Below are 27,574 nucleotides of genomic sequence, written 5' to 3'. Positions count from 1 at the left end.
ATTTCATTTTCCAGCAGTCTGTCATTTCTATTCCTACAGCTTCTTGCTCCGAGCTTAACAGGATCCTCAGCAGTCCCTGTGCTCCACGAGCCAAAGTCCCAGCCTCACATCTCCAAGCAGCAATGCTCTAAACTACCCTGCTAGTCTCAGTCATCTCCTGTGACCCAGATTTCTCCCAGCATTAAGAGGAGATCCTAACCAGCACTGGCTTATAGACATCTAGCTTCTGTTTCTTAAAAGGATAGGGAGTAGAGAGGGGGAAAAAATCAGGCAGCTCAGTGGAGAACTGTTCCCATACCAACTGCAACCAACCAACAGCTGCAGCCAGCGAGCTCGCTTTCCTCCAAGGGAGAGAGGGATTGAACTCAGTTACTATCCCGACTCTTTTGTTTTTCCTTCAGACATTCAGGCCAGAAATGATCAGTATCGAATATCATTCATCAAACATGCCACTGAATAACATTCTTGCTGTGCATAAAATGTTGTGACAAACAGTATTCACTGATCAAGAGCTAAATCTACTGTATACTTGTTAGGGTACAACTTAAAACACAGTAAAATATACACACAAGATGTTGATAGGAAGCATCGCAGGATCAGATTCCACCAGCATTACTCATGCAAAATTCCTTTTTGAAAAGTAAATCATTCAGTGAAGCATATCAAGACCTTTTAGAAAAAACGCCCATTTAGAAAAGTATTTTTATATATTTCCTGTATAAACTAATACAGAATCATCCATTTTTTATTGAAAACCAGAAATTACCAGTATTTAAACTAATCAAAATTTCCTACATTTGATAGATAACTTGAAATCCATCTTGTACTCAGTCAGCATGAGGAAAGTTGGGACTGTCACCAAGTCCTACCCAGGGATTCCACATTTACTAATGTGGGAGGGTGGTTGGATGTACCGCCCATCTCTGTGCCTCTATAACATCCCGTGCAAAGTGGAGACAATGGCGCTATCCTACTAAACCGGGGTATTGCAAGTAGAAATTCATTTAAAATCACGAAGTTTGCAGACAAGGGATCTGAAAGTGCTATGAAAAAATACGCCCACATCGTCTGATTGCATAAACAGGAACAGTTGTAGGGCTGCAAAGAGAGAAAATCCTAGAACTTGAACTTCCCAGAGCACAGTGCAGGCACATGCAAAAAGCCTCTCGCTATCTTGAAATCTGGATTGCAAAACCTGGGCTCTGCCCCTTCAGGGAAGCTGAGCCAGTGCAATCGAGAAGAGACCTGTACTTCATGTCCTGCCAGAAGCAATGATGAACAGATTCTGAAGAGAGCTGAGCAGCACAATTCCTCTTGAATTCAATAAAAGCCTTCAGCGAAAGTAGTTTCTCAATCTCGTTGCCTTCTTCACCTTTCTTTTGAAAATCATATCATCAATTTTGATGGCCAACTCAGGGCAGTTACCTACATTTTAGATGTGTCCTTTTTTTTCCTCTTTCTCTATTGGTTATTTTCATTATAACAAACTTGAGGTGTAAGCCCTGACTTTAACTAACAATCTATCTGATAATCGTAAGCAAAAAGAGGGGAAAACAGCTCACCTGATTTTGCTTTGAATTCTGTGCTGACCATTCTTTTCTAAAAGACAGTGTATGCTGAATGTTTCAGGAGATGAAAATAAAGGCTCAGAATGGTGGAAGGATTCCACTCTGCTCACAGGGACTGTGGAGCCCCATATTCCAGCAGAGAACCTGAAAAATCTAAAGCTCATGTTCCTCAGATTTGAGCAAGACTAATTTCAGTATTGCTTTAAATAATCAAAGGCGAAAGGAACATAGAGATTCTATGCTTCCATCTTTTGAATGTGGCAAGCTAATTGCATTAGCATTCATTTTTTTTTCCTATTTTTATTATGTGATTTTTAATTTTAAAAATACTAGGTGAGCAGTCTGGGAAAGAAAAGTAAAATCAAAGATATTAGATAAAAATGCTAGACAATAATTTATTTAGGAAAATAATTTTATGGACCTTTCAAAGTATAGGGACCCATGGAAAGCCCTCAGGCCAAAGCTAAGAGAAAATCCAATTTCATGCTCCAAATAATTTTGCACTCTTTATATAGGCACAGCAACGCACAAGCCAGGAAATTCAGCAGACCTGTAAACATTTCTGATGTCTAATAATAAGAACGATGTATATGGTAGCATTACACATCTTATGACAACAGCAAGAACAACTCCCACTTGGAAGCAGGAGGTCAGAAACCTGATTTGATCTGTAAAACAAGTATCAGTTTGTATATTCACATACTCATAGATGGAGCAGTTTGGAAGTAGCATGTGTAATGTCTTCTGTGAGGACAGATGGAAAAGCTGAAGCAGAAAGTCATAGTATGTGCAAATGCGGGTAAGATTTTATTCTTTCAACGTCTATACTTTAACGGCATTTGGTTTAAATGCTGATTAATTTATGATCATGTGACCTGGTCAAATTAAATGCTCTTTCGTTTTTAACTAAGAGTCAGAAATTTTGCAACTGTGTAGATTAAGACACTTGGAGATATTACTTAGCACCTATACAGCATTTCATACGTACGCCGCACAGATTTAATAGTATGAAGAAACCAAAAGAGACAAAAAGTTCTAGTTGGTGTTTAAGTAGCACTTCAAGAAGCAGAAATTCATCATTGACTTCAGCAGGAATTAAGCCCATAGTCTGAATTAAGATGATGCTCTGAATCAGGACTGCCACAGCACGTAAGCATGGAACAGATCCCCAATAGCACCTCAGCAACGAGTACAAATAGGAAGAGGGGACTGAGAGTGCTTATTTCAGCATTAGCTCTGCTGGCTCAGGAGGCCACAGGAGCCTTTTCCCTGCCTGCCGCTTGCTGTGTCCAGAGCAGCTCCAGCGTGGAGTCACCTGGCTCTCCACGGGCTGCTCTGCACCCACACGTAAGCTGCCAGGAGTGCTTGGATAAACAGAACTCTTATTAAAACCCCGCACAGTCTACGGCACCCACAGCCAAACTCTGTGTCTGGTTTTATAACACTTCATACCGCAAACTGAAAATTTCAAGGCAGTTTCATTTATATTAAAATGATGAAGGGCAATTTATGATGGTGCCCACCATTAGCAAGGCAATTAAGATCACTATAGCCAAAGACTCAAACAGGCTGCAGCATTCTGGTTAGGGTTTTCAAGATTGCCCTCCAAAGTGTGAAAAAATCTATAAAAAAGTTAAATTCTAGCTTCTGGCTTCCACTTCGCTGTACAAGATTGTTTTGTAGGGAATTGCATGGCAAAGAATGCATGATGCTCTGCCCATCATAATGTCTGCTGCAAAATCAATTGTTTGTGCATTGTTAACACAACGCCATGTAGGTCTTTCCTTTCGAAAATAAGTTATGGTCTTTACATACATTTACATAACCAAGACCCAAAGGCATTAAGGACAGACCAACAGCATCTGCAGCGATGATGGTGTAAAGCAATCTGAAATAGCGTAGTGAAAGATAAGGCAGGAAACCACCAGCCTTCTTTAGGCTGACAGCACCAAAGAAAACCTTTACAATGATTAGTAAACTCCCAAGAAAAAAAAGGAGCAGTCATGAGGGAATGAAACTCCCTACCCAGGACATCATGTGTTTCTGTTAGGGGATGAGTAGCCATTCCTCTAGGACCACAGCAGATGGTATAAAAGAAAATTGAACTAAAGGCTGTCAATTCATTTTGGCAGATCTCAGAGACAGATAGCTACCCCAAAGGAATATGGTTCTCTGATAAATGGAAATGGAGCTTTTACAAAAGCATTCTCCAAAAAAATGCAAGAAATGGCACTGGGGTCCCCAGCATCTCCCACATGAGCTGACATCCCCCCTGTTCAACCCCCGTCACGGGTGACTGGGAAACTGGCTGTAGCAGAGGAGCTGGCTCTGCGGAGGCGAGGGGCTTGTGGCCGCGTGGGATCCCACTGCACTTGATATCATGGGCAACTTCTCAAATTAGACTGACTACAACCTATTTGACCATGGCTTACGCCCTGTGAACAGCCAGGAGTGCAGGTGCTTTTACTTGCGCGAAGGTACACAATGCTAAAACGGCTTCATCACCAAGCACGTGTTGTCTTTCAGTCTGAAGTTACTGGCAGTTGCTAATGAAAGTAATCTTTCGCCTCATCACTGTTAATGAGCTTTGGCACTACGCTACCAAGTGTGGTTGTAAAAATCCTACTTCTGCAGCTAGTTGCATTACTGCTTGCTCAGGGAGCTCTCTGTCTTGCTTTGCCGTATCCTGTAATCACATCCTTTTTGGCTATGAGTTATTGCCGTTACAGCCACATGGTCAAATTCCCATTTCAATATAATTCAGCTTCAGTTTAGATTTGAGTGGCTTAACCACGGGAGGGTTCCCGTTGTCTTGTTAAGCTTCTGCCTTTGGACCCCAGGGGACAAAACTGAGAGGTCAGTGTTGGTGTTTACCCATGAGTACACCTGAAGTTTCACATACTCTTCATATGCTGGTTTGGCAGAGATATAGAGATATCACATAAAGTAAACCTAACCCACTGCAATCCACCACCTCACTAGGAAGGAGCAGAAGAATTATTTGAAGACTTAAAAGTAACAAAACTGTTGTTAAATAAGTTTGGTCTCTAGCAGTAGCTTTCTCCAACAAAATGTCTTGATGTGTTCCTTCTCAGGCTCTGCATTAATGCTGACACAACAGCTCACATTGCAGTGTCGATCCATTTGGGACTAGCTGTGGGTCCTGCTGGGCTCCACTTCTTTCTGCACATGTACCAGACAATGCTACTCTCTGCTGGGAAGCCTCAAATTGCAAAAGCCATGTGTAGAGACTATTTCTTGCCGTTAGTTTTTGTCCCCGCCCCCCGATGGTTAGAAGTTCCTTATTCTCTGCTTCTTCTGAAGCAGTTTCAGCAGCCTGGCTCTAAACTGCAATGGGCCCATGTTCAAGGGGCTGATCCCTCCCTGCCTGGCTCTAGTCATTATCTTATCATCACGCATCTGCAAGAAACTGGTCCATGACTCCGATGCCTCCACAGCACAAAAATCTCCATCTAAAGATGTGTCCAGTCTCCATAGCCTAAACACCGACGTGTTCTTACACCAGAGTTTCACTGTGAACTTGCAGTTGCTTCAGAATTGTCATTGAGGTTGCCTATTTTGGGATGCCTCGACAGTTTGCCGTCTCTCTGCCAACTTGGTCAGAAATTCTGAGATTCAGAGGTGATAAGATCAAAGAAATTGGTTTGGTCTTCCACAGAGATAGTAATTTAGATCTGCCTGCCCAGCAAGCCTGTGACGTGTGACCATGGCATTACGTTTATCTTCCTAGTCTTGACCAGATTTCACTGGGGAAATACTGTTTGGCTTCAGGTAAACTAATGAAAATTTCTGTTTCTTTTCAGATGATAACCTACACAATTTAGAGGAGTTTCCAAAATAGACACAGTCAGCCTCATTTAATAGTTTATTGCTAAAGAGAAATAAAAATTTAAGTCCCTACCATTATTCTTCCCAAACACAAAAATAAAAAGAAAACGGCTATTTCCACCTGATCTATGACTTCATCCGAAATGTATATGTATCCCAGAAATAGCACACGGTTTATGTTTTTTAATAATTTAAGGCTATATATGTAACATCCTTTGAATGACGGTAAAACAGACAGAACTAATAGCAAATAAGGACTATAGATGTACAAGAAGAGTTGCGGCGTTAACTACAAATGATGGGAATGTACTTATGTTCACCTGCAAAACTAACATGGCAGACAAGCAGCCAGAGCTGGTTTTTGCTCCTCCTCTGACAGCACCAGGACGAGGCTCGGTTGCATCAGCAGATCTAGCTCACAAGGCATGCTTTCAACTAGATAGAGTAGAAGGGAAATCAAGCAGAACTTTTCAAGCATTTTGGTGTTTTAACAGTGTTTGGAATTAAAGGACTTCTTTCAATTTCCTGGTAAATGGCAGCCTGCAAGAACTATATGGTTTCAAGGGATGTGGGTGCCTTAATTTTATCTCCATTTTGCAGAGCACTGGTCTATTCTTAGCAAACCAGCCCTCAGCTTGCTTTGTAAGCAAGCGCCTTCCCGTTCCCATGGCAAGGCTGCCTGTCAACCCACAAATGAGTAAACTTCCTCACTGAGGTAAGGTGAATAGTAGCAACGTATAAAAATACTCAGACTTCAGCGTACCACCATCTGAAAACACAGAATTTTGCAAAACTAAACTAGCAGAAAATGTAGATGCCCTACTGACTCATCTTTCATTTTTAGCGTGCTGCTTCAGCTACAAAGCACTAAACAAGTGGCCTCTAAAATAACACAGGCTTTGTGGTACATCACAGTACAACATAGTTGTTATCTAAGAGATAAGACTGTTTGTAGTTTACCTTCCATGAGCATTATACCAGACACAGGAAATCCAGTGACTGTCCTGATTAGGGTGGTCTGAGCTGCCCAGTACAAACATCCAAAGTACTTTTTCCTTTTATAGTTCTGCTATTGCTATTTCAAGTATTATTTAATTACTGAAAGTTCATTGATCTAAAGTCCAAAGAGCCACCTTTAAAAAGACAATTACTGTAATACACTAACTACCTCCACCATAGCAACTGATGCTTAGGGAGCTGGGTTTTATTTTTAAGTTCATATTCATAAGTCCTTCAAGAAATTTTGGGTGAATCCCACACCATTTAGCTCTGAAGCTTACCTCCTAAAGACAACATTCAGAAGCTATATGCAGAGATCTTTCGTAAAAGAAAATCTAGTGTCAAAAAAAAAAAGGCAATGGGCCCCCTTTCTTCTCTTCCCCACTGCTCACAGAAGCAAACAGGCTGTGCCGTCACACTGCTGTGCCCTTTCCCACACCGCTAACAGGTTGTAGCCAGCCCTGGTTTCCAACATCGCCTCGCACTTTCGCGAAGTGAACGGGAATCTCTCTGTGGCCAACTGCAGGAGAACTTTGTCAAAAGGCAGCTTTAGCCTTCTGTTTGATTGCCTCTGTTACTTTTTAACAACCTAGAAGACCCTCAGAAGGCCCCAGACTTCATCCTTAATGCATCAATAGAAATGGATGGCCATCTTTATGTCAGCAAAGCTGAAAACACTTCCAAGATTACAGGTCCAGATTAAGCATACCAGACACCAAAGGGGAAGCGTTTCCATCTGCCACGCTCTGGTTGCCACATGAAGGAAGCCTAAATCTGCAGGATGGAAGGGAGCAGGACATCCCCTGGACAGCCAGAGGGCCAAGGCTGCAGGAGGCAGCTTAGAGCATGTTCCTACCTGCAGAAGGGATCCAGTCAAAGATGTTTATGCCTGGGCATTTCACATCATATTTCTTGTCTACCTTACAATTTTTAAGGACCTTTTTGTTTCCTAGCTCACGTTATTAAGCTTTTGAAAAAGATTCTTATCAATACACTTTCTTTAAATCAAAGAACAGACAAGAATCCCCCACCCCCCAAACCAGAAATAAAATAAACAAAAATTCTTTCTGTCTGCTTAACAGAATTACAAAAATCAGAGAACAGTGAAAAATAAGTCAATTTCAATGGAGTTGCCCCGATAAACAGATAAGTGCCACTGAAAATAAGGCTTCCTACCCTGGGTTAAAGGTATATTTATATAAAGAAATACGGAAAGTTCATTCTGATGAATCATTAGTCTGCTGACAGTACAAAGCTAGTGCAATGGACCTAGATGTGTCCTTGAATTGCCTCTGGCCCTGTAAGCCAAGAAAGTGGCAGGAATTGGGTTTTGCAGAAGACGAACAAGCCTTGCATCTCCAGAGAATCCTTTAAATCCCCCCAGATCTGGAGAATCTATACTGTATGATGTTTAAACCCTTTTTTTTTTTCCTGCTGCATACAGACAACTCCTGTCTGAGTTGAGAAACTTTAAGAAATCTTTTCAACTTCTAATTTCCTTGTAGCAAGGCTTCACCTATGAAGAAGGCATGAGTTGGGCTGGTGCTCGCCAATTTGATCATTAGTTATTGCATCAAAAGCAATATGTTTTTGAAACGTTTAATGTTTTTAAACATGCACCAGGAAGACTGTAAGCACTGGACACTTAAAACATCAAATCTAATTCTTTTTAGCAAAGAATCGTCAAAAAACTGAAACTCAGAAAGCATTTTGAATATTATAACAATAGCAAGCATACGAAAAGCAAGCGTACTATAAAGATAACGAGTAGAGAGACCAAGCTAGGATGTATTTGCAACAGAACTGGTTTCTTCTCCAACAACTGTACTGTGAAGCTCCTAGATGAAATCTGTGAACAAGAAATCAACATCCAACACTTGAAATACTCAGCATCACACACTGTCAGCCATTCCCAGTGTTCTTCATCATGAGTGAAATCTCCTGTCGCAGTATGAGAAGTCATAGGGACTTGGTTTTGAGTTTGTTTCTGAGCTAAAAGCTTTGGAACACTTTTTGTTCTGAAATATGGCATTACAATGAATTTTATGACAAATCATTTCCCTAGCGATCACATTTCCGGTAGTGAGACTTCTCGTCTGCCTCTGTGACTGCACCAACACTGCAACCACACACGCTCTGCAACACCTTCCACCTCCAGGGAAAACACTGGTTTATGGGCACAGATTGTGAAACGGGACTCAAAGAGATGTGCAACTCTGACACAGATTAGGAGGCTGCATCACCAGCACAGCTGAACTGTTTTGAATTTGGGTTTGGATTTCTTTTACAAGGAGAGGAGATTGTAACTATATAGAAATCTGCCTCACTAACACCTCTTCTTAGTGTCTTGATCATGTCCATTTGCCTCCTGCAGTACCACAATAATTCCAGATCATAAAATTAAACACAGCTGCTAAATGTACTGACTCTTGCTGCAAAATTGCTAGTGCCTTATTGGTAATTCTCTGCTCTTGATTTACTCTTGCTCATGCTCCAGAACGTCTGAAAGGTCCCACCCTTTGATCTTCCCCAACTGTCCATGCAACCCTTTTTTTGTGCTTCAGTGTGATACCCCTGCCTGAAGTAGGCAGAAATTTTCTTTTGAAGCTGACGGCAATCTTCTCCCAGGAAGAAGGATTAATACCCTCATGTCTTCCTGCTAGTCTTTGCTGAATATCAGATTAAGTTCTTGTGTCTGTTCTTCGGTAGGGTGACAAGCACCTTATGCAGAAGGTTAACCCAGGGTTTCTGTACCTAGCTTCTCCCACCACTGTGCTGATTGACTAACAAGATTCATTAAATAAAGGGTTTGTTTTGCACGGTAATCAATGTTACACTCTCCTCTTGTTTTGCTTTGTTCAAGATGACTTTTTGCTTGAGTTTGCTACAAAACATGTGACGTCCTTTATGAAACAGCAGTCACACACAAACTTAAAAGTTTTAATTCAAAAACGCTCCGTCTTTTGTCTTCATTTCCCCTCCTTTCTTTGGCTTCTTATGCAGCAAAACTTCCAGAGTATTTCTTTTTGTCCAACAACTTTCCAGGTGACCTTTTAGAAGTCAGCTCTCAGGATCTGTTTCCATTTAACCTGGCAATAATGACTTTTCTTTGCTAAAGCGTTCTGAGCTCTGTGTAACAGCAAGATATTTAGGAAAGTGCATTGAAGTCCATTTATGAAGCAGAAAAATTTTATATCAGCTCTATAAGGTGACAATTTGCTGTGACGAACAGGTGTCCCAAGGCTCTTTTCTTTTGCATCTCCTTTAATGTTTAGCAGCACTTTCTAAAATAAATAGGTGGCCTGATTTCTGCAAATACATACTTTTCCTTCTAATGACACAAATATTTTGCAAGGTAATATTGTAATGAAAAATGTTCTATGGATGTTTTAAGGAAATTACATTTATTTGTCTCACCTAGAAGATGGTCACTGACATCATGTTTCACTCAAAACCTCTTATACATGTATCAAATAACCAAGGTTCAGGTACATTCCTGATCACAGAAATCTATTCTAAACCCTTCGGCATTTAGGAAGAGTTATTGTCTTTCTATTTACATACTTAAAATCACACGCTATAAAGAATTGCCATCCCATTAATGGTTTGGGAATTCCGGATGGTGGTTGAGGGATCAAGCCTTGTGTGCCTAGCTTGACAGTGATGTATTGTAGCTTCACTATAAAGAATCCCACTGAAGTTGGCTCAAATTTAAACTAGTGAATAACTCTTCGCTTTCTCAAAGGCACGGATTTAAATTAGTAAAATTAGTAAAATCTCACTAATGTTTATTTTAAAGACAAGCTATTTTTTCTCAGGCAAAACTCTCACATAGTTTGAAAGCTTCTCCAGGTAAGAATTTCTGAAGGGGCACTGTAATAATTTCAGTAGTGCAGCTTTAACCATTATTAAGATGAATGAGATGCCTTCCTGACTGGAAAAAAGAACGATGTTTTCTTAATTAGACATTTCTTCTTCCCCTCTGCATTCTTTTTGCACAACATGCTAACTCTCTGGAGAAGAGAGACATCCTCAGCAACTTTTCTGAGCAAGAATTCCTCCCCCTCCCCTTCAAGAATTGCCTTTAATCTTTGTTATAGGTGGAAGAATGATAGTATTCTGCCTACACTTCCTGGAAACTCAGCCTAGGCCTGTGTGTCTGCTTTTATCAAAATATCTATCAAAGGTCAGGTAATTTTCCATACTCATCTAGAGACAAAGATGCTACCTATCTCGATGAATCAGTTCAAGAGTGTTAGTCCTTCTCCCTCAAAATGAATCAGAAATAATCACTAAGAAAATGAAGGACATTATTTCCATGACTATAAACGTGCTCAGCATTACAATCTTATCAGATTCCACAGTTATCTTATCCTTCTCCCACTGCTGGCCCCCAGTCCAGCTCTTCCCTGGCTTTGGAGTTGGTGACAGGAGACAAGGGACCAAGCAGCAAGTCAGTGGGTACTGGTTAACTAGTCGGCAGAGCTAAACTCTGCACTAGTCCTGCCTGCTATCAGAAAGACTGAAATCAGTTTGTGCTGCAGGGATCCAAACGTGACCCAAAGAGACTAAACTGTTTTCTTTCATTACTTCATTCTTATCTTGGCATTAGAGCAGTAACACAAAACCTGCTTGATGTCTTAATTTACAAAGACATGAAATAGGCAACAAATCAGTTTTCTTTTTTCTTCTCAAACATCTCCTACACCTGAGAAAAGATATCAAATATTTCTGTACAATATTTTGCACTTAAATTTCCTCGCAACATCCACCTCACAAGTGTTGGTGCTGATTAAGAATATAAAAATAAAGGCTACAGCTCAAAACAGATACAATGCAATGATTGTTCAGTATGATGTCCCTCCTACTTCCATCTCAATTGTGTGCTCTATTAAATGGGAATTATACTGCCCTTCATCCAAACTGAAATTTAACATGTTCCGCACTTCCTGATATTGCACAGATCTAGTGAAGATCGTTATAAATGTTATCAACATTCACATGATCTACTTAAAATGTGGCATCTACTTTAATACGTTTCACTCCTTTTTGCAAAAAAGAGGAATGCCTCATAAAACAACATTTTAAGCCCTTTGTCAAATAAACAATATCAACAATGCAATGTCCATTTTGATAACAACAACTGAAAACAATACAAAATAATGGTAACACTAACACAATGCAAGTCACTTTTATGGACATAAATACGATAGAAACAATTGTAATCCTCAGAAATAAGTAGGAAAGGAAGCTGCCGATGGGTTCCCCTTGGTCAAGAGGTGCAGGAATGTGGCAGGTTTGGTGCTACACTCCTGCAAGGAACTGAATGTATACCAGGACCTCACTAGGTGTTTTAACAAAAACAAACAAACAACCACAAACAAAGCAAAAATAAACAAACCACCACCAACAAGAAAACCAAACCCACCGATGGCTATTTTATAATAAAATCAAGCTGTCCCAAAAGACATAGTCTGCGGACCAGAGGTAATTATTCAAGAGCTGGCAAATGTGCACTGGTGTTGCCAGTGCAAAGCCCTAGTTCTTTTCCTTTCCTAAGACTTATGGACAGTCGCCGAGCTCCTTCATTCTGTGATCGCAGACTGTTCTTCCGGTGCAGCACAGAGACGCTCCAGAGTGTGTGGTGAGGACACTTTTTGCCTGCAGAGCTAACGCTCTGCATGAGCCACGGAGTTAGTGAGCCATGGACCACAAAAACTAAAGAGACCCCACAGCTAAGTAGTAAAATGCTTGTTTAGGTAACAGGATTATACTCCAGCTCTTCACAGAATTCTTGTATCATGTTACAAAACCTACTTATACTGATTTTCCATACAGCAGTCATTAATAATTGGTCTGTGTTTGACAGGTTCTTATCTTAATTGTACCAATCCAATTTGCGAAAGTGGTGACATTTCCAAACTGCAAATTAATTGAAGGGGTGCTTTAAAGAGTATGGTGCTTGTCTCAGATTAAGCTTTCTGAATCAATAGATTGATTTTCTCTTTGGATCATTTTGTCATTACAATATGAAAATCTGTGTGTGGCACTTAGCTACAAAAGATGAGCACCATCACCAAAAAGCTTAAGAAGAAACTAATATTTATCGCTGCAGAAAGTTTTGAACAGTAATTCCGTAAACACAGCCTGAACTATACATGGAGCAACGCAGATATAATAATACGCTGGATGTATTTTCATTCTCTACAAAGAGAGGAGGATCCTGTAGTGGAAAAATGGTGTGTGACATCAAAAATTTCCATAAGATATTGAGACAAGGCTACTTCCCGAAAACTGGGTACTTAGATGTGCAAAATTCGTGTCACTCTGTACACGTGATTTCTTAGCTTTTAAAAACATCCTCCACCCTCAAAAAACCCCTCAGAAACTCTATGAAAGGGCACGATGCTGCTCTCCCCAGGCTTTATCAGCAGGACTGGGATGTGTGTATCTCCTCGCTCAGATCCGCCCCTTGGGGTTAGGGGGTGCCAACAGCATTAGGACATTTTCTCTTTTTGTGTCAGACAGCACTAGAGGACATTTATCAATGAGTTTTGCAGACATTTGCTGACAGCACAGGAGTGGTGAAACTCAGGGACTTTGGCTCCTATCTCAGGCCTTGCCTTTCTAATAGTTTTATATGTCTTTCTGTCTCCTCTTCTTTCCAGCTGCTCTGTTCCCCACTGCCATCTCAGTCCCAGCATCCAATCTCTCTTCTTAAATCAGTTCCATCATCCTTTCTCTGACGCTTTGGGGTAGCAATAGCTGTTCCATCACATCCTGACTCACTGTCCCACAACACTGATCTCCCCTCAGCTGGCTTCATATCTGATCAGAACTTCTTTCTGAATTTCATTCTTGTAACTACAGAAAGACTCACTACAAAGATGCCAATTGCATTCACTACCCCTGAAAAGATCTGACATCAGCCAGAAATTAAAGGATTTATCACTCTGTCAATCCTTGAAGTGGTTTTCAAAGACTATCATAAAGATTTTAAGTGATATTTTTAAAAACAATGTAGAGTTACATACCTGTTTGCTGCTACCTATGGTTGCTCACTGCCACACGGACAAGCTGACATAACAGAAAGAGCTCAGATTTTACAGAAAGGCAATATTATTAAACAGTTATTAATCAATACATCAACTTCAGCCAAGACTCTACTCACAGCTGTATTTCATGACCAACTGCTGTAACAGCAAACATAGCCATTCCAAACCCTTAGCATTTCACAACAAAATCTTTTCACTAAAACTTGCAGCCATCTAGAACTCAGAAGTCCTTATGACCCTGAATTCCAACTCAGCAAATGAATCACAACCGATTCCACAAAAAAAGCCCCCTCTGTAGACTTCAATAAATATTTCAATAAATATCCTATACAGTAATATGGATCCAGGTCAAACCTGAATTAATTTTAGGCAACTCCCAAAGCTTGTGTCTACAGAGTTCACCATCTGATATTCAGGAAACATGACGTCATCCTGTGCAGCCCTGAAGATAAGTTCTGTATTTTTTGACTCCTTGCTTTTTTGAAGCAAAAAGAGTTATAGTGTGATTTTTTTTTTTTTTCAGTCTAAATAAATCTGTTAGGTCAATTACAGGTCAAAATTAATTTATTATTGTTATTACTATTTATAAGCACTTAGATATGAGAACACTAAAAGCAACATAAAAAATTTCTGAACTGAATGTGGTCCCTCTTTTTCATATCCAGATGCTGTTCACGTTAGCTCATCTGCAGATAGAGTGCCTGCTACAAGAATTGAGAATCAGAGGGGTGAGATTATATGCTCTCCCATACAAGACAGTGAATATGTGTGTCTCTGTAACACATCGTCTACACATTCCGTTGTTTGCTTGCTGTATTTCACTCGCTGGTGAGAGAATGCAATATGTTAATGAAAAGATTAAACAGCTGGAGAAAATAATCATTGCAAATAAATATAGTGCCTTTGTATGTGACTTGACTTTTTATTGTTTCGATATACCAAGAGAGAAGCTTTGGAGCACTGTAAGTTTTCACTGGCAGTAGTTTTGTCATTAAGAGTTATTTTCCTGGAATATGTGCATCAGTTGTCACATAAAGAAGTTATAAGAGCACAGTGTGAGACCTGTAATACATGGCCCTATGCAGGAAAGTTTGTTTTGGATCCAGGCAATAACTTATTCAGTCGCATGTTGCTTTAAATAAGATGTTGTATGTCACTTTCTGAGAAAAAGAAATAAATAGCCAAGGGATTATGCAAGCTCTTCAGCTGGGCACATACGCTACCATTACTTTTTCCCTTACTTGTCTTTCCTCTTGCCACTACACCATTCCTTTTTAAGAAGTATCCATGCTGTCCAGGATCAGCTCGTAAACCCTTTGAGACCAAGATCGTATTTCCTCCTACATTTATACGGCACTGGGCCCAAGAAGAACGTTTGATTATGACTGTGGTCATTAGCCCTGCTGTCCACACAGGTCAGACAGTCACACATGCACAGGAGCAGCTTCTTCCTGACTTCCCAAGTGTTCCGTATTCACACTTTCAGAAAAACTTGCAGAAAATATTAACTTGCAGCTGCACACTCCAATTTTTCACATTGTCTCAGTGACCAATACATTGAGGTCTTCTGAAAATCTGGTCATTTCTACAAAAAAAAACCCCACAGTTCTCAAGCGTTTTGGAGCTTATAGCCAAAACTGGGAGTGTCTCCTCCAAACAGCTTTCTCAGGGAAGGTAACAAGAAAGCAGAACTTTGAATCTGAAGAGCCCTAGTAGGTTAAAAATAAAAACAAGTGGACTGATTTTCCTGTTCTAGTATAAAGCCAAAGAAAATACAACAAAATACAGAAAAAAACCCCCCACAACAACAAACCCAAAATGAAACAAACAAAACAAAACCAAACACACACAAAAGGATAAAATAAATCCTATAAGACACTCGAAAGTCTTTTCGGACTTTCCACTGACATCAACACTGAGGTGAGACTTAGGTGAGCAGAAATTCTGTTGCAAAGACAAACAGAGAGCATCAGCTGCAGAAAGAGCAGCCAAAATAGCATATCTGACATGCTCAGTGTTATTCAAATGTCTTCATTGCTCAGTGAAGAGTGTTTTTCAGAAGCTGTGGTTTGCAAGCAATCCTTCCCTTGCCATTTAAGGCACCCTCCTGCAATGACGACACACTTGTTGATATGTCTGGAGCAGAATCACTTCCACGTTGTAAATGCCTCTGTTCCCAACGTTAACACAAAAGCTACTGCACCAAACACTTGTCTGTTTATTCAGGGTGGTGCAAAACTGTGTCTTTGCAGGCCCTTAAGTCTAGCATTAACCACAGCAGGAAGACAAATGCAGCTGTCGCTTTTTTTATTAGCTTTTGGAGTAATCTGATCCTCAAATCTTGGAATTTTTGTGGGACCTTTTCTCCTGAACTATTCTATGATTTCTAACAAATTAATACATCCTGTGTTGATTCAAAAGGCATCTGTAGGTGAGATTTCCATAAATGGTATGCCTCTATAAATACTATCTTACTACATATTAAAATATGTCTACTTTATCACTTCTAAATCCTCATGGCCAAACTAGCCCATCTTCAGGAAAGTATAAAGTGCTAAATGCAGGAGGCCACGCATTACCGGATTTTATTAAAGCTTCACCTCAGAGTATTAGAAAACCTGTAAGTATTGCAAAACTTTGGTCCGTTATATCAAGAATAAATAACTTTACAGATCTCACATTCATTTCCTTTAATTGCCTGTCTCGTATTCAGCACCATTCCACTGTAAACCTTATGAAATGTAAGTATGTAAGTTGACACTGGGTTAAGCTACTAGTGTTCCTAACATTTTCTAAGAATGAGAATGAGTGCACTGGGTGCCTCACAGAAACATTTATTTCTAAGTCATTTGATTAGCAGACTAGGACAGGAAAATCAGAAATGCTGCTAAGTTGTACTAACACATATTTCTTACTGCTGTTTCACGTCTTTCCCCCAGACCTCAACCACGTTTCGTACTTCAGACTGACACACTAGACTGCAGGTGTGTGAAGGATGTAGAGAAGTCTTCAGCTCTGCTGAGGCAGGACAGTTAAGCACAGAACGACTAAGGAAAGTGCAAATAAGGCCAAGTATTTTTGTGTACTGATTGGGCAGTCTCAAGTATCATAAATATTATACTTCCACTCACACACACACAAATAGATGGTACTGGTATGCACATTCACACACGTTATTTGGAGATGAGGGAACTCGTATATTGCTTACGAGACACCTACGGCAACAATCTCTCACTGCCGGCAGGGACCGAGTAAAAAAAAATTAAAAAAAAATAAAACCACCCCACACATCATTTTAAAAACATATGTTTCATTTTCATTCAAAGTTTTCCAGGAGTGATAGGAATAAAGAAATCCTCCAGATACTCTATCCAAAACTCATTACAACCAAATGACTTCTCTAAGGTGTATGTGCACATGATTCTGCATTCATTTGAGACATCTGAGGTCTATCTCAAGATTAACTAAAGTGCTGCAGTTGCAACATTGATCACCTTTCCTTTGATTATGCAACCATGTGATTTAAATTACACGCTGACACAGCTTGGCCTGCATTTCCCTAGAATAGTTGGTTTATGTTTATTTACTAAGACTCCTCAAACATCTAATTTACTAGACGGGCTCGCTATTGTATTTACCCCTAAGTCTGGAGGATGTTTTGTAACATGAAGCCTTTTGCAGCGATGGTCCGTTTAGCACACCTCCTCATCTCATCCGCAGACACCAGAAGGGAAAAAATGGCAGCTCTGTTCGTGTGTCTCACAAGGACTTTTTGATCAACTTCAGTTATTTTGCCCAACATTGGTTAAAATGGAGACTACAGTTGACATGATCATGTTTTAGAGAATTTCAGATTTGCTGAAGTTAAGCAAAGTATGGGTTGTTTTTACTCAGCACAAAAGTAACGGCTCTCCATCGACAACACCTGTGCTTTAGGACTGAGAACAAGGTAGAAATTTATGCACAAGTCATGTTTCATACTTTTCATTTTCTTTGCTCAGATACACTATTCAAAATACTCTAATGCACAACTGGTTTGTTCAGGTGAATTTGTGGTAGTTTACAGGTTGCAAGAAACAAGCATCCCTCAGAATATTTAAAGAATTATGACTCTACATTTTTTGACAAGGTAAAAAATTACTATCTCCAACCTAACAGATGATGAAACTGAGATCTGGAGAAATGACACTTCACACCCTGAGTTTCTGAGACAGCCAAGACTGAAGCTGACTTCTGTCTCTTAGATCTTATTCTAGAAGCTTGACTATGCTCTGCCATTTATCTTACCTTTGTTTCCACCTACACGTCCTAACTCACAAGCATCCAGAAACAGTTCAGGGACTAATATTATCTTAAATATTTATTTCACAGCTTCTGCAGTGTATATGATTACCCAGAAAGTCTTTACTAGCCATATATTTTTGTACAATCTCAGCTGAGGCCCCGTATTGTACTACATTTCCTTGAGTGTAAAATCTTTCAGCTCATATAGGACATATATGCTTCATTTAACAAAATGCTATTTCCTTATATGTTGCACAGAAAGCTTCAGTGCGTGGTTTCATTTTGTTGCTAGATAGCTAGTTTGATTATTTCTCTTTTTGTCAGGAAAATAATATCTTTCAAAAGGCAATTAAAAATATTGCTCCAGGAAGTCCACATTTTTGCAACAACAAAAAAAGTCATTCATACACAACAAAAGATACCTCTGGAGCTTTGTGCAGGGTGGTGGGATTGTGAATGAAGAAAAGAGAGATTGTAAGAGGGGTCTTTGAAACTAGAGAATAGAAACCCAAGTAAGCAGGCTAGCCGAGGAGGCCCTGACACAGAGGGAATAACTGGAAGAACGGTACTGCAAGGTAATGGTATAAAAGAAAAGAAGTGGATCCTGTCAGCTGCCCAACACTACGGATAATATAAGCTGGCAGTGAAGTGCTCACAGCTAGTTTCTAAAATCCTGGCACTGAAGGCCCCAAACTGCTTTACTTGAAAGGGAAAGGAGCCTGGAAATAGATAAAATGCTGTAACAGTTACTGAAATGCCAGTGAACAAGATGTGTTCGCAAGTGTATGGATAGCCTGGAAATACATTGGGACACACAGTACAACAGTCCGAGAGACAGAAAAGTTGTGGGGAAAAAAACAGCTTTCACAACTGTATCTGTTGTTTTAATCTTGATACTTACAGGAGGAATACAGAGTTTTGTCACTTTAAAACTTTCTACCTTTTTTGCAGAGAAGTGCTTCAGGGTCTAAACCGAGCTTTGAAGAGAATAAACTATTCCGTCAAAAAGCTTTCGGATGCTCTGTATTTCACGAGTTTGCCTGAAAGAACGAACTGCTTGACTTCTAGTTCTATACGATTAAAGATGAATCAAGGTGAGCAATGGACATTTCCACAGGATGCAGAAAGCAGTAGAGCTCAGGGACCATCGCTGTCCTAGGCAGGGCTGGCAGTCACGGCCCCAGCAGCCAGCTTAAAGGGCATGTCTGTCCCGAGCAAGGCGCAGCCAGCCAGGCCAGCCCTACCTGAGCTGTGACATCTGTAACACACCTCCTGGCCAGGGTTCCAAAGTTCTCTCACAGCCACAAGGAGCTGAACTCACGCTAGCGAGCCTTGCCCAGCACATGGCACTTTGCTGCAATGCCTCTCGTTCCTCTGCTGTTTCGGGTGTCACCTCTGCAGCCACCCCCATGGTCCCCATGCCCGGGGCTGGCAGCATGGGAGGAACAGCCACCCAAACGCAGGGAAATGACAGTGGCCAGACTCCGGGCAAGTCTGTGCTGCAAAACACGCGGTAATGCAGAGACACTCGAGCCAACTCTAAATGAGGTAGTTGAATGAGTACGAAGAGAAGTCAAGCCCTGACAGCAGAGAGTTCATTGTGGGTTAATTTGGTCTGCCTTCCTGGTGGGCTAGATGTATGCTTACGGATATTAACTCTTAAAACTAGATCATGAACGTAAACAGAGGACAGAACATTTTCATGGACTGCTGTTCTCCTGTCCTTGCTCCCAGCATGGTACAGAATATAGCACAATGCAGCTGCACAGGAAAAGAAAATGGGATAATTTTTATGCACTATATTCAATGCATTCGCAATTTCACTGTGGAGACTGCCTACTTGTTTAATGCACACACATGCTCCCACGGAGGCAGGCAGCTCTGCAGATAGGTCACGGCAGGCAGAAAAGCAGAGCTTGATTCCTGATAGTAGGAACATTTTGAAAAGTCACTTCACCCTGTTTCCTCCCCCCAATTCTTCTGCCTTATCTCATGATAAATGCAATGTTTCTAACCCGCTCATTGTTGATTTGTTCTTCAGAACCTAAATATATAAACGTAAGTTGACCAAATTAAAACTAAAACTAACGGAAATGGTTCCGACATACCACACCAGTAAGAGCTGAATTTTCTTTAGAACTGGTCTCTGCATGGCGGTTTTGCAGCTTTAGGTCTATACTTGTAAAATACTGTCAGTATGTCAATATACTGATGTGCACGAATACCGAATGACTAGCAAATGCCTTTTCCATACTAAGTAAGACCATAAGACCCATTAGTCCAGAACTGTCGTCTCTTGCCCTATCTGCAGTTATAATCAATATACCACATCAACAACCCAGCCATCTGCTCGTTATGTTTGTGTGGGTCTAGGTGAACGAGTAAAGAAAATTACATGTTTGGTCCAAATCAATAGCTAATTCTTGTCCAGAAATTGTGTAGCTATGCTAGTGTGCTGCTGTGCTCCAATTAACACGTGTCCTGCTGGTGGCTTAGGTACAATACCATGAAACTGAATGGCTTCCAGTTGAGAACTGGCTTGCACGTGGCCAGCCTAGGAGGTGAGCAGGACTCCCTGCACCCCTGTGCATGCACAAACTGTCTCCTTTTGATTTTGAGTAAAGTATTGGAGCTGTGCAACATGTGAAAAGCAGGGAATTTGTTTCAAATGATTAAGAGGTCCCTGGGTGCAGGACTCTGAGGTATGTGTTTCAGAAAGCCTTAAGTGCACCGCTATTAAAAAAAAAAAAAAGAAAAGAAAAGAAAAAAAAAAAGAGTATGATACAGACCTGAACAGAACCTACAGTGTGGCATCCATACGAGGAAAATATCAGAGGCAGTGCTCTCAAGCCTTCACTTCACTTTCTTCTACCTTAATACCTACCCCTCCTGCCGGAGGAATTCCCCTCATCCTTTACCCTACATGCAAAATGAGCCAATACTACTGAGTTCCAGTACTCAAAACTTAGGTCTGCCAGACTCTTTCCAAAGGGATAGACCAACCTGTGAAAAAGCTTTTCACAGAAAGTCAAAGCCATAGGATGAGCTGTACTGACATGGATGCCTGTGCAGAGGAAACACAACACTTCTAGGTGGAAACCTCCCCAGCTGTTGGGCATGGAGACCGCATGTGCCTGCTGAAACTTGGTACTTTTAGCTTGGAAAATAAAGAAGTCGCACCCTGAACTATCAAGCAATTATTTAGTTTCCTGACATAAAGGAAGTGACTTACAAGTGGGTGAAGGCTTTTGAAAGTTGTCAAATTGCTCATACTTTCGCGGCGGTGGGGAAGGAACTTGAAATTAATGATCTAATGGAAAAAAAATGCTTGCCCTATAAACATTTCTTTTTTCTATAAGGAAGCAAAGGTTTTCTTCTGTGTGTATTTTTTCGATTGTTTTGTGGTTGGTGTTGTTTTGGGGGTTTTGTTTGGTCTGGTGTTTTTGTTCGTTTTTGTGGGGGTCGGCAGGGTGTTGGAGGTTTAGGGAGGTTGTTTGTGGGTTTAATTATTATTATTTTTAATTGTGTTGTTTTCGGGGTGGGTTTTTGGTTCTTTGGGGTTTTTTTTTAGTCTTTTATTTTCTTTTATTTTCGTTTGTTTGGGGGTTTGTTCGGTTTTATGTTTGTGGAGTTTTTTCCCCTTTTTTGCATAAACAGGCATTGATACATTGTATCAGGTACTTTAGCATTATTTTTCTGATTGGGAAGTCAACCTAAATATTAGAAGGTGTTATGTTATCAACCTTACACTGAAGATGTTAAGCAGCATACATCTGGCATCTAAAGATTTTAGTAAAGCTAGCTATTCCATGTTATGCAGAGATGAAGAACTAAGAAACAACACACAAAACAGTGATGAATTAATCAGATGTTTCAGCAGGGAAATGTTTACAAGGACAGATCAAACTCCAAGTTTGGTGTTTATTGGTTCCATATATTGGTACGTATGGGCACATCCACAAATTCCTCTACTCATCTATTTCTTGCCAGGATAAGCAGCGGGATACATGCCTTTTATTTGACCTGTTTACATAGTGAAAAGGCCTTTGTGCATGATCTAGATATTCCTGACCTTTTTTGTTTTAATGTAGTTGATGCTCTTATAAGTGGCTTGGTGATTACAGGAAATTAGATATGTTTTAGAGGATGTCCGTGCTTGTGGTGCAAATCGAACAACCTTAAAATTTCTCCTGTTAGGTCTTTAAATTGACTAAGTGCAGTAGGCTCTTGGAGAATAACAACAATAGCAATAGTAATAACAAAACAGGTCCTAAAGCCCACCTAATACTTACTAACAAGTGTCTGAAAATTTTTCTTGCCATAAAACCAAACTCTACACCACCTTTTCCAAATGTTGCTCTTCCATTAACAAACTCCTCCCCAGAAGACCGCCCAGTTGCCCATAGCTACACGGCAGAGTAATCTACACAGCAAAGATGAACTATAATGATTCTGCCACCCTGCCAGGAGAATCAATCTCTGTGTCAAACAACATTGTGAAAACAAGGCCTGTGAGGCTGAGTACTTGATACTACACCTTGAGACTGTTAATTGCTTTAAGTGTACTAGTCAGAAGTTAAAACTTGTCATTTCTTTGAGCATCTTCTGTTTAGCAAAAGTATGTAGAAAAGAACTAGCTCCAGCTAGACTGCTGTGCGTGGACAGAGAAAAAAAAAAACAACAAACTATTACTGGAAATAAAATATCCCTCTTTCTGTCTTCCAGCCCTCTCTGTTAGCTAACACATCGACTGACTGTGGAGGTGGCTGAGAGCGCAGACAGTAACCTGCCCTTTCTGGAGAAAAGGGAGCAGTGGGAAGTCTTAGAAAGACTTGTAAAAAGGAAAGTAGGACAGCAGATTACAAAAAAAAAAAAAAAAAGAAAAAAAAGAAAAAGGACAGGAAAAGCAAGAGATTTTGTTCTTGTCCTCTGCAGTACAGCGTTCACTTGTTTTCTTATAATATCCAACAGCTACCAACCAGATTCATTCAGTGCTGCCTCTCTTCAGAGACTTTGAAGGGCAAGTGAACTAATGCTCAGGCTTCAAATGCTGCTCTTAGCTGGTTATCAACTAAAGGCAGATCATTTTCTTGCTTACATCAGTAAAAACCTGGAGTTACTATAGTGACATGATGAAAGAACCATACGTAAATTCAGTGTATGTGAAAAGAGGTTTAAGCCCTGCATATCATTTCCTGCCATTTCAAAATACATGTTTTGAGCTACCTTTCAAGGTGAACATTACTTCAGAGAAAAGCCTTTGCGTCTGCCGTCAACTATCCCAAATTACATTAACTAACTAAACTGACGGAAGGTGTATATATACATAAAATGCTACATGTTCTTTTCAAGAAAATATTTTTTTAAACAGAGATCCATTTTTGTCTTTATATAAAGCACTACGTCAAAATTAATTGCTTCTCTTGCTACTCACATTATCTGTCAAACCTAGCATGTTTTGTGAGATCAGTCTCTGGGACTCTCTTACAAAAATTTTTAAAAAGTCAAGTGACAAATTCACCTGCAGTGGGGGAATCAGACAGAAAATTAAAAATTTTGAAGGCTCTTTAAGAAGCAGTTTTTATAAAATACATACATAATTCAAATTTTTTAAAAAAATTATATAAAACAAATAATTTCACCACTGTAGATATTAACTTACAACGTTTAGATCTTTTTACTAACCCCACTGCAGTAAAAATCAAAATTTAAGGAACTGTAAGCAGATTCTGAGGTCAGGGAGTGGCTAAAATGGATGAGAAGATTTTTTTCTTGGACGATTTAAAGACAGAAAACAAAGTACTGAATTGTGAGATAAAAGCAAACAAAGATTGCATTGAGCAGGTTCACATAAGAGTTCTAAATATGTTCTTTTTCAAATACAAGTACAATTTTTTTTCAAATGGTTCTTAAAACTCTCGCGTATGACTATGAAGAGGACATTTGAGCCTTGTACAGTATGTGTCAGTCTTCCTGATCTAGGTTCTGACACCATTGCATACAGTTGTATTCTAGTTCCCTGAACAAAGATGTTATTTCTCCAATTTGCAAAGCTTTTAATTTGTTTAACTTCTACAGAGGACATTATTGGATCAAAATGAGAGAAAGAAATATCAATTGCTACCTACCTTTGACAAACGCATCCTGCCTCAGAAATGCAACGCCGAACGCTAAGAGTTTAAGCCACAAAAACATGGTTATTTCTGGAAATCAGGCGTATCCTTATGAAACAGCATGTGTCTCTCTCTGGAAAGTAAAATAAGTGTTATCTGGCTGCAAAAGAATTTCTCAGCAAAACTTGAACCAAAAAGGAGAATAACTAGGCACGTACATTGCACTGCCTGCTTATCTGTAAAGGAGTTGCTTCCTCTGTTACCCCAACTAACCACTCGCAAACTCGCTATGCAGTTCAGTGATGTCAGAGACAACTACTTCTTCAAAAAAAAGTCTTTCAGTTTCCAGGAAGTCAAGAGGGTTTTTCTTAAGTTGCTGCAGCAATGCTCAGCTTCCTTAATTCAAATGAAATAGATTATTTTCAGCCGTTTCTTTCTACTGAGGATCTAAATGAGACTTACCTTTTCAAAGTGCTGGATTTAACAGTCATTCTCCTCATATTCACTTTTCTGTTGCGTACATTGAGTCCTTTCTATGTCATGGATGCTTCTTGAGATTTCTGTTGAGAGAAAGAGAAACCCAGATCATCAGTCAACAAACCCCTTATGATGGCAACAAGGCCTTCATAAAAAGATGCACCCTCAAGTAAAGTGACTGCTGATTAAATGAAAACCCGTCAAACATGGGACGTATTTCTGAATCTTTCTGCAAGGATGCAATTCTAGGTATGACAGTAACACACAACAACTAGACAGATGCAGTCTAATTTCGTTTTCTGTAATGTTTGGTTCCTTGTTAGATAGCTCAATGCAATTCTTTACTATGATAGTGCCAGAGGATTGTGGTCCCTTTCCTAGAGTTGATGCAAGGTACACCAGAGACATGCACTGAGAGTACTCAACAACCTGATAACAAATGCCTGTTACATAGTAGATTACAAAGGGAATAAACATTGGAATTGCTTCTTTTATTGGAGGTTTCAAAGATTTTAAAAGAATCAGCAGGATCCTGTCAGAAGCCAGATAAAGGAGGGAAGAGAATATATTTATGTTTATTCTTCATAAGTCCTTCAGAGACTTCCTAAGCATCATACAAGGAAAAGTTGCGCAAATTCACATAGTTCACAAATGACATGAGGGAATCAAACTCCTCATAACATTAAACCCAGCTTCTACACATCCAGCTTCGAGTCAAGTCTTATAACATAGGCCAAAACCTTAGCTTCCACTAAGCGGTGTGTCTCTGTACAAACTGGCTGTAATAATTATATTGTAAACGTGTTCAGAACAAAACTGACATAGTGATAACCATTCTGACACTCCAAAGTCTCCAACTTTGATATACAATAACTTCATCATCCTGGAGTTGTCACAAACTGAATTTGGACTATAGCCACACATTGTCTGCAGTACTGACACCTTAGTCTCTGTTATCCTGGGCAAAGCCAGGTTAACAGAAGGGTGAAGTGTGCCATCTGATGAACACACTGCATACCCTGTGGAGAATTTCGCATAAAGGTTCTCAACAAGAACCAGGCTCCATTTCCACCCGACTTTCCCCAACGGGTTTATACAACCTCCACTTGACTTTTCAAGCTGTGTCCCCAAGACAAATTCCTGCACAGTGGACCTCTTCAGGCTGTGCAGTATTTACAGAGCCTCTGTAGCACTTAATTATTGCAACATATCATAGATATCACTTAGTGACAACACGACACACTCTAGCTATCATACTATTCAGGTATAATATTATTACTCTCACCTAACAGCTGAGAAATTATAAACCATCAAATGTTAAAATTACTAACCGAAGTTACAAACAAAACTCATAGAGGATTCAGAGACTCAAACCATATATCTTAAGTCTCAGTGAAGGGCTAAGAAGAAAAATCTCTCTTTCCAAGAGCAGATCCTTCAATCAGCAAATTATTTCAGTGCCCATTTTCTGGCAATGAACCATTGCCCTGTAATGGAGAGAGAACAAACACCTTCATAGAAATTACATAGTGTCTTTGATTTCAGATTAGTCTCAGATGTTTTAATATTCCATCTGTTAGCAGTGCATTTGAAATTCAAATCTCAGTGGTCTCTCTATTTGACATTTGTCAATATGGACAACTGAGGAAGAAATAAAGGATATTGTGGTACTAAAACACTAGCTTTTCAAAGACTCTAATTAAGAGGCCAATATTTTCACTGAGAGATGCCATGTGCATTTTAGTCACTGAGTCCTCAAAACAGCTGCAGACCTGGTCTAAGAAGGAGGAGGGAAGTGTGTGATAAGAAGCAAACTCTCTCAAGATTTCTCCTCTCAAAATAAGCCTTTGAAAGCAGGTAATTATCAACTACGAACACAAAGCTGGAAGATACACAAAAGAAAGTTCAGATTTAAGCAAAACCATAGAATCAGCCAGAGGGAATCAGTATATTCTGCTAGCATTTTCATTAGTCAGAAAACCCTAAATGTCATGGGAAATAAAGCTGCGTATATCAGAGACCTTCGGAACTGACAGAGCAATCTCAGCTCCACTGGTGAGCAAAGGAGGGCAGCTGAGTTCCTCTCAGCCACAGAGAAGGTCAAGGAATGGTTGTGGTACACTTGCTGAGTGGAAAACATGGTCCGTAAAAGCAGTTGCTGCGAAAAAAAGAAAGAGAATAAGATGGTTTGAAGGGGAAATTCCTACAGCGTAGGGCTGGCTGATGGCCGCGATATAAGCTCTTCTGTTTCATTCTTCTGTCAAGGAGAGATTGCTCAGTTTTGCTAGGTAAGATCACTGCTTTGTGAGCAAGCCAAGGAACAGACTACAAGGTATGGAAATTTCAGTTCTAGTGTGGTTCAGACATGTGCCAAAAGTGATACTATAAATACGCTATAGTGGGATTTTACACTCGTCATCTTATATTGAGCTCCATATCACATAGCTTCAGTTTGCAGCTTTCTATAAACATATCTATAAATATCATGGCTACACTTAATGCATTTACACCCCACGTATTATTTCCTATTCACGGCTCACTCAGAATGAATCACAAGCATGTTTAAGGCTATTAGAACGTATGAAGTCTTTTCCCAAACATAAACTGCAGTCTTCTTCCCAAGGATAAATTCCAAATCCACTTCTGGGAGAGTGGGAGAGGATTAATTTACTCTACTTGCAGTTTAAGCAGTGGGCTACTAAAATAAGTACTTTCTCAAGAAAGAGCCTTAACTTTTAATCAGCCAAGTGATTACATCCAGTATGTAACTATCACACTATACTTCCCCTGCACTGGAAAGAATCAAAGCCAGTACCACCAATTAGTACTATTAAGGAGTTCTAAAATGACATTAAAAACATGCAGATGCTTAAGTTAACCATCTCTTCGGAAGTCTCTCTCTTTTGTAAGTTATCCAAATAGCCAAAGTACCCACAACAAGCAAACAAAAAGCCGGTAAGAAGAAAATCTTTCCTTGTCCAATTCACCTAGCTTGCAACACAGCTGATTTGTTAAATTACCATAAATATATCTCCATATTCTGTGCAGTTAAACATCAGTTCAAAGCGCAATTATATCACAACTGCAATAAAATTCTAAAAATAGGAAGTGCCAATAACAATCACTTTTCCTTTCAATTTACATCCAAAGCCTTTAGAAAAGATCACAAATGCATACCCCCTGCCTCACACAAAAAAATTAACTAATAGAGCCCTTGACCTATAGGTAA

General features: G+C 39.9%; 1 protein-coding gene across 1 annotated transcript in view; it reads right to left on the bottom strand.

Annotated features, from left to right (window-relative positions):
- The window catches only part of PTPRC (protein tyrosine phosphatase receptor type C), a 64,076-nt gene extending 39,958 nt beyond the window's left edge, over positions 1-24,118 (bottom strand). Inside the window, exons 1-2 of the mRNA XM_065656500.1 lie at positions 24,087-24,118; positions 23,884-24,001 (exon numbers count right to left, since the gene is read on the bottom strand). Of these exons, the coding sequence (XP_065512572.1) occupies positions 23,884-23,950 (67 nt within the window). The 5' untranslated portion in view covers positions 23,951-24,001; positions 24,087-24,118. The remainder of the gene's footprint in view (positions 1-23,883; positions 24,002-24,086) is intronic.
- Between the last annotated feature and the right edge of the window lie 3,456 nt (positions 24,119-27,574).

Source organism: Caloenas nicobarica, chromosome Z (assembly GCF_036013445.1).
Source record: "Caloenas nicobarica isolate bCalNic1 chromosome Z, bCalNic1.hap1, whole genome shotgun sequence".
Lineage (NCBI taxonomy): Eukaryota > Metazoa > Chordata > Aves > Columbiformes > Columbidae > Caloenas > Caloenas nicobarica.
The sequence above is the reverse complement of the archived record's forward strand: the minus strand, read 5'-3'. Positions and strand labels throughout refer to the sequence as shown.